The following is a 7,521-nucleotide window of genomic DNA, read 5'->3' as shown; positions in this document are numbered from 1 at the left end:
GCTTACTACCATTTTGAAGTGTAATTTTCAGTAAGCTATGCAGCAGGACTCGAACTTCTCGTTCCTTCAACCACCTGTCCACACTTCTCTATTTTTATGTTTTGATTAGCTGCTCACGTGAGTTTTCTGAGGCATCACTGATGCATGGTTACTGCATTTTATAGTATCCAAATCAGACGGCAACAGGGTAAAGACTGACTGCGGTGCAACTGTTCTTGCAGCCTCTGCCCCCCCTCATTGCACCCGCGGTCAACCCTTCAAAGGAACAAGATCAAGTCCAGGGCGCGGTCCACGCCGGCGCCGTTGCCAGTCCACGACAAAACCCGGTGCCCAACGACGCCACGGGAGCTCCAGCGTCACCCGAGGGGACTGTCCGCGCTGCACAACCTCGGTGCCGTTCGTATTGCTCTACTTCTTCTCCCTGTTCACCATTGTTTCGGTGCTGTCTGCGTTCGCAGTCATCGCCATTAAGCAGGCTCACGCCGCGACGTTAAAGCCCGCGGACGTCGGGGATGACGGCACAGCAAGCCCGCCGCAACTTTCTCCAAACGTCACTGCTGACGCCGCCCAGCGCGCTGCGGAAGACGTCTGGCGGGCTAGCGAGACGACGCCATTTACATTCCTGGCAAATGCGATAATGATCACTCCTTCGAACATCGACGCAGGTGCAGACAACGACAACCTCTCAGCACGACACGTTCGGGACACATACAGGCGTAGAAGGTCCAGGAAGATCTACAGGACCTCCACAACGAGGGCGAGACATACGGCCAACTTCGAATGAATACTCTCACTGTTCGTGCAGTCTTTAAACATGCTCAAATCAGTGCTAATGCGAAATAATATTCCTTGTCGGTATTTGATTGCTTCGAATAGTTCTGAGCCTCTCCTAGGTATGACAAGGTAAGTTGTTGGCCGAGTTGGTGATGAATTCCATGAGTACAGTGCGACGAACGGGACATATAGAAGAAGGAAACACGCAGAGCTTTATTGTGCCCCGACTTGTTTCCTTCTATATGTCTTGTTCGTCGCGCTGTAGTCGTGGAATCTCCTAAGTATGCATGCAAGAGAACGCCGGAGGAAATGAATGAATAAACATCACATTCAAGGGACTGAACTGAAATTTTTATTTTCGGCAGTCTTGTGCAGCAGCATTAAATGTTCGATGTGTGGCAAAGAAGTTAAATAAAACTGGAGCAGCTGGCAACAGTCTTGCCAATGGCGGCAAGACCAGAAAGAGCTGAAGCAATTCAGATCCATGGTGTGCTCAAAAAAGTTCAAACACAAAAGCCTGGTTAGCAGGTACTTATCTTTCGCGGATATAAACTGTGTCCTGCACTACCGCTCTTGCATAACAACATGAGGATATTCAGAACATAGGTTTCGCTAAACGTGCGGAAGTGCACCTTGCCCCCAGCTAATATTTATTTCTGAACATTCCGTGCTTAAAATGCGTTGGCATCAATTGCGTGTTTTTTTTTATATTTTCAGTGCGGTTGTAAATAACTTTTCAAAAGTTACGAAAATACGCTTCTGCATATACGCCCTCCATTTTTACATGAATGTGTGCGTGTCCGCGCGCGCAAGTGGTGCATACCTGAGTGCTTGATCAGTATAGGCAGGCTTAGTGTCACATTTCGGGAAGAAATTGCCCCGGTCTTTGCTTTCAGAGCAAACTTGATGCAGGAATTTCGCCATGCACTGGGTCGCTTCTGCTATGTTGCCGTTAAGAAGACCTGCAAGATGGCTGCTGAACACAGAAAGAAGAGCACTGGTGGCACTATACAGTCTGCAGTTCACGTTCCAGGCTGATTTATCGCGAAACTGTGATGCTAGTGCATGGCCGCGGTGTAAAAATATACATCCTGTGCATGGCACAGGCCCCAATAAAGTCATTGTACAGGCAGTAGCTCGCTGCATGAAAGGTAAACAAAACATGTTTATTTTCCAAAACAACAGAATATATACAGGCCCTTCCAATATATCAGGGGGAAAAATTGATCATTTAGACTGTTGACATTCGTAAAAATCCTACCAACACCTGTCACACACCCAAATCACTACACACCTAGCAGCCAGAACTTTACAGGCCAGAATATCGGCGGTTTGGAGAAATTGCGGGCACCAATAGCAGGCTATGGGCTTGCCAGCGGGATCTCGCATCATCTCTTCTCCAACACCTAACCACTGGGAGGCTGCTCTGCTCAACGCAAACTCTGAGGGCCAGAAATGGTTCTTAAACATATCCGCCGTTGCAGCTTCAACCAATGAAATCCTGAAATAAAACTCCTACGTACTGCGGGGTTTCTACAGTTTCATCAATAAACATTTTCAGCGACAATTATTCGAATTTTTTTCTGCTTGTTCTATTTCTGTTATATTACCGTTATGTTCTGTTTTACTCTTTCTCCAATTTACAGCTGCTACCTCCCGGATGTCTTCTTCCACTCACACATATTTCCTGGAGTTCTCTGTCCTCACCGCTGTCTTTTCGTTCTTTGTTTTCGTTCTTTGTTTATTTTTGTTTTCGCCGTTACGACGACTTGGCGACTTCGACTTAGGTCGCGTCTCTTGCTTTGTTTTTATGTTTTGGAGTGAAAAGCTCCGCTTCTAGCATGAAAAGCTGAAGGTGAAATGACGCTTGTTTTGGACCTCTAACTGGAAGCGAGAAAGGCGCATAGCAGGTTCACTTTGTCGGTGGATGCCTCAAGCGCGCCACGAACGCCGGCTAAAACATTGAGTTACCAAGCTTTTAGTCGGCGTTCGTAGTGCGCATGATGTGTACACCGACAAAGTGAACCAGTTATGCGCCACAGGGGTCTCTAGAAGCAGCCAGGCGCCTTCAGGGACCGGTTCTGGCTCCATGTATGTGTTCGACTGAGCATTAAAGGCGCCGGGCTGCTTCTAGCGACCCCTACGACAGAACGCGTCACGAATCCTGGACCTATCGCTAGAGATAAGTCGCTAAAGCGGGCTCGTCGACTTCATCAAACCGATGAAGAACAGGAGGTATAGGTCTGGAGACGCAGCGGCACAAGCAACAAGGGTACCTCAAGCGGAAAAGGCAGCAGATGCTGCCAATGTCTCTGCCAACATCGGCCACTGTTTCGGTTGCCTTTCGCTCCGTATAACCTGCTTCAGTCGAGTTCAGCCACAACCATTTGTTTTCGCTCCATCCCTGTTCATCCCTAAATATGTGGGCATCTTTCTTTTTATTTTCGCGGTTAGCTCCTTCTCGTTTACCTTATATTGGTTTTAAGCCCAGTAAAGCTCCCTTTTCTTATCGTTAGTCTGAGAGGACTAATCAAAGGGTAGTCTATCGATACGGACCAATTTCAAATTGTATTCGGTGTCCCATTAAGCTGACAGGGGCCGTAAGGTTGTCTTTTCGCAGTCCGCGTTGCCCGGAGCGATCCGCCAATAACCGGAGTGCACCCCAGACATACGAGGAGTGCCTGAATGCCGACGACGGCGGCCACGAGAGTGTTTAGTAATTACACAAGGATGCCATATACATTGCTTACCTGAAGAGCAGCTGGGCAGACTAATTTGTTAGTTGATGCCTCAGGAAGGAGACACAATGCTGGACAGGCGCGGACACCCATAAGCTCCTTGTAAGAATAGAAGCCTGGCGGCTCTGACACGCGCGAACAGGCGGGCAACTTTGGCTTACGACCCATGTGGCCGCTACGTCCTTAACAAAGGGTATGAAGTAAAAATACATTTTTATTTCTTGTACAAAACGAACTGCAGAGCCATTCGTGTTGCGCCCTTTCTCTGCTTCTCCGTCGGAACCTTTTTCACAGATCATAGGCAGAGCCAGGAAACATTTTTATTCGACTAGCATACAGTGGGAAGATTTCAGAAAGGTGCAGTATGAATCATGTGATGTTGAACGAGCTAAAGGTTAACTGTGAAAAACCAAATGCCAAATAAATTCATACATAAGCTGTTCCTTCCACCCACAATGATAACTTTTTGTTGAGAAGCAAAGCAAATAGCTTTTTCCTTACTCTTCATTCAGAGAAAATTCTCACGGCATCATTTCGGGGGAGGAAACGCGTTGTGAAACAAATTTGCAGTATTCCGACTTACCAGATAACGTAGAAATTAATTACATTCTGTAATGATCCCCTCAAAGAAAGTATGCTGAAAAATGTTTGTTGCTGAAAATTTTATTGTTCATAAGTCCAGAGATAAAGGGTGATGAGGTCCGACGGACAGGAAGGAGCATTTGGGCCCTGGCGGCTTCCGCAGCTCATTTACAAGCCGCTGCTTGGACGACTAGGTTTATGAAATTATGGGGGTTTAACGTCCCAAAGCAGCTTAGGCTATGGGGGCGCCGTAGTAAAGGGCTTCGGAAATTGGGACCACCAGGGGTCCTTTAACGTGCACTGGCATCGCACAGTACACGGGCCTCCGGAATTTCGCCTTCATAGAAATTCGACCGCCGGTGCCAGGATCGAGCCCGAGTCTTTCGGGTCAGCAGCCGAGCGCCGTAACCACTGAGCCACCACTGCGGCTCTTGGTCCGAGCTACGCACCGGTGTCTTCGACTGCTCCATATTTTGACTATCGCTTTATTTGTTTGTGAGATTTGGGCTACCCCACATCATGTATATGAGGTTGGCTGGCTGGGGGCAGAATTTGCATATGCCTGTGTACCTATCTGGATAAATGCTGAGTGGTAAGGGGTAAGGTCTGGGTCTTGGTCAGGGATTTGTGTCCGTTGGGGTTTTGTCTGCGAGCGAGGCGAAATGCATGATACGTGGTCAGAACAACCTTGTGAAAAGTAAAACCACTTTCACTGTTGGTAAGAGAGCTTTATGGTACGACGTGATAACAATCGTAGAAGTCTCACAGATAAAGACGAGGCAAAGGAGCGTACGCACGCTCTGCACGCGCCCTGGAACGCACGTTCCTCAGAGTTGGCAGGCTTAACGATGGCCGAGAGCCTTCTGAGTAGCGAAGTCTTCGCTGTGCCAGCTGAGCAGTACATGGCGACAAGTCCGCTTCCGAGACGCATGAACGTTCAGCGCCGCCACAGCGGATGGACAGTGGCGCTCTGGAGCCTCAGCATCACTACCACGCTGCTGCTGCTGGTGTCGGTGATGGTGACTGCCTTCGTCGCAGCCACGCTGTTCGTCTCCAGCGGTGCCTCGCCACCAACCATGTCCTACCATGCGGCAAGACCGGCGTCAGTGAGTACACCAGCTCCTGCGTACAACAGCACGAGCTTCCAGAGCGCCGCCGCGGCCGCACCTGCGCAGAGTTGCCGACCTTGCGACTCCACTGCATGCGTGGAATACGCGCGTCTACTGCGACGCCACATCAACGCCAGCCGCGACCCGTGCGACGACTTCTACGCGTACGTGTGCGAGGACTGGGCGCGCACACGTCCGCTGGCTCCAGGCGTCGGCAGAATCTCCGCCGACACCATCCTGGTGGACGGCTACGCCGAGTTGCTCGCTTCGGGGTTACGCGACAACGCGACCAGGTTCCCGCCGCTGCGCTTCCTCATCGACAGTTGCCTGCACCCGCAGCCGAACCTCTTCCGCAGCCTTCAGGCCATGTTCCTCGACGCTGTTCGGCTGCGTCCCTGGATGGCCCAGTCAACGGCGCGCCGGAGGCCTTCGGCGGTGGAGGTGTCGCGCAAGTTGGGCGTCGCCTTCCGCGAGCTCGGTGTCGACGCGCTCTTCCGGCCTTTCGTGGTAAAGGAATTCTCGAATGATACCAGGCGCTTCGTGGGTCTGGGCGAGCCGTCCACCGTGCTTCTACAGGGGCCCCTGGAGAGGAAAGAGTACGAGTTGGTCCGCATGAGCTTCGCCCCGCTGCTGAGCTTCTTCCAGAACCGGACGGATACTGACCTCCTGCAGTTCGAGGAGCGGCTCGCCCTGATGCTCAGCAAGCCTCAGCTGGACGCGGCGGAGCTGGTCAACAGCACCACAGTCAGGCTGCTCGACCTGCCCACACTGAGGAACATCGAGTGGACCAGCCTCCTGCAGAGCGTGTTCGGCAAAGGACTGCGGCCTATCACAGCCAGAACCTACGTCAAGTTGAGCTCTCGTGACTATTTGCAGCGACTGGCGCGCAGCGACCTACTGCGGGTCTCGAGCGACTTGATGGGCTACCTGCTTTTCCGCGTCTCTATGGCTCTGTCCCCTTTCATCAGGAACCAAGATACCCGCGATCTCCTGGCCTCGGTGACCTACGCGCGGCACCCGGAGTTCGCGCGAACGCTTCCCCAGACCCAGTACTGCCTGCGTCTGCTCGACCGCTTCGAGCCAAACTTGCCTCTGTATGCCTCCCGCCTATTCGCTAGGTCCCTGCTGGGCGGGGAAAGCAACGTGGAGGACATGGTGTCCACTCTTCGCCTGGTTCTGTTCGAGTCCATACAGACCCGGCTGGGTCCTCTGAGCAGCGAACTACGATCGCATCTGCGCGACAAGCTCAACGCCATCTCGTGGGAGCCACTGGCGCCGCGAGCCATGGACCACGAGGCTACGAGGTCCGAGTATACTAACGGGATCTACCTAAGCAACTCGCGGCTCTCCACGGCGCAGTTCATCTACACCTGGATCCGCAAGTCGCTCGAGAAGAAGCTGATGGCGCACATGAGCCCCCGGAGCGGCTCCACGAGCTACCCAGGCTGGACTGGCAGCTTCCTCAGCGCCGAGAGCAGATTGCCGCCGCCGTACGAGCGCCTCGAGATCCCGCTGCCCGTGTTCGACTTCTTCCTCAACGAGGACCCAGCACTGAGGCCCTTTCAAATGGCGCGGGCAGCGCCCAAGATCTATCGGTCGCTGTTCCGTGCCGTCTACCACTGGGCCTACAACTTTGAGCACGGCAGCACGAACGCCAAAACGGAACGTGGCGCCGACTTGGCGAGGCGCCTGGACGAGCTGCGGCTGTGCTTGGAGCGCCATTACACCAGCCTGGCCTGGGCGGACCAGCGGTTTCAACTGGACGCGTCGCGAACCTCGTGGTCCGACCTCTGGGACAACTTGGCGCTTGGGCCCGCCGTGGACGCGTTCCTGCTCGACACGCGCAGAGTGGCGCCGGACTACAGGCTGGTGCCTCTCGAGCGCTGGAACGCTAGCCAGCTTTTTTTCGTCTCCTACGCGGCCAACTTGTGCGAGAAGAGCAACCAGCGCTTATTGCGCAAGATTGCCGCCCAGGGGCCGCATAGCCCAGCTTGGTTTCGTGTCAACGGGCCGCTGCGGAATTCGGCTGAGTTCGCGCGGGCATTCGGATGCAAAGCCGGCTCGTTCATGAACCCCCCTAAGAAGTGCGGCCTGGCGCAGTGAACGTGCGCCACCTGCAGGGCTTTGTGACACCTGGTTTAGAACAGAAGACGAATATTCGGGACGTGATATTTTACATATCTTTTTTCTTTTTATTCAAGGATTCGTATTATTTACTTTGTATTTTCACAGTCACGAAACTTTGTTGTGTGATATTCTGATGGACGGGTCACTGATAATAGAGAGCAGCAGGTTTCTTTCCACTAAGGTAATGGAGA

The 7,521-nt window shown here is 52.5% G+C and overlaps 1 protein-coding gene across 1 annotated transcript; it reads left to right on the top strand.

Moving 5' to 3' along the window:
- The first annotated feature begins 4,942 nt into the window (after positions 1-4,942).
- LOC144124125 (neprilysin-1-like) lies at positions 4,943-7,314 on the top strand. The gene has a single exon (XM_077656787.1). It carries the CDS (start codon positions 4,943-4,945, stop codon positions 7,304-7,306), a length of 2,364 nt encoding a protein of 787 aa, XP_077512913.1. The 3' UTR covers positions 7,307-7,314.
- The last annotated feature ends 207 nt before the right edge of the window (positions 7,315-7,521 follow it).

The sequence above is a fragment of the Amblyomma americanum genome, chromosome 3, assembly GCF_052857255.1.
Source record: "Amblyomma americanum isolate KBUSLIRL-KWMA chromosome 3, ASM5285725v1, whole genome shotgun sequence".
In the NCBI taxonomy this organism is placed as follows: domain Eukaryota; kingdom Metazoa; phylum Arthropoda; class Arachnida; order Ixodida; family Ixodidae; genus Amblyomma; species Amblyomma americanum.
The sequence above is the reverse complement of the archived record's forward strand: the minus strand, read 5'-3'. Positions and strand labels throughout refer to the sequence as shown.

Excerpts from the sequence above, each read along its gene's own strand:
- LOC144124125 (XM_077656787.1), top strand. The coding sequence starts at position 4,943 with ATGGCCGAGAGCCTTCTGAGTAGCGAAGTCTTCGCTGTGCCAGCTGAG.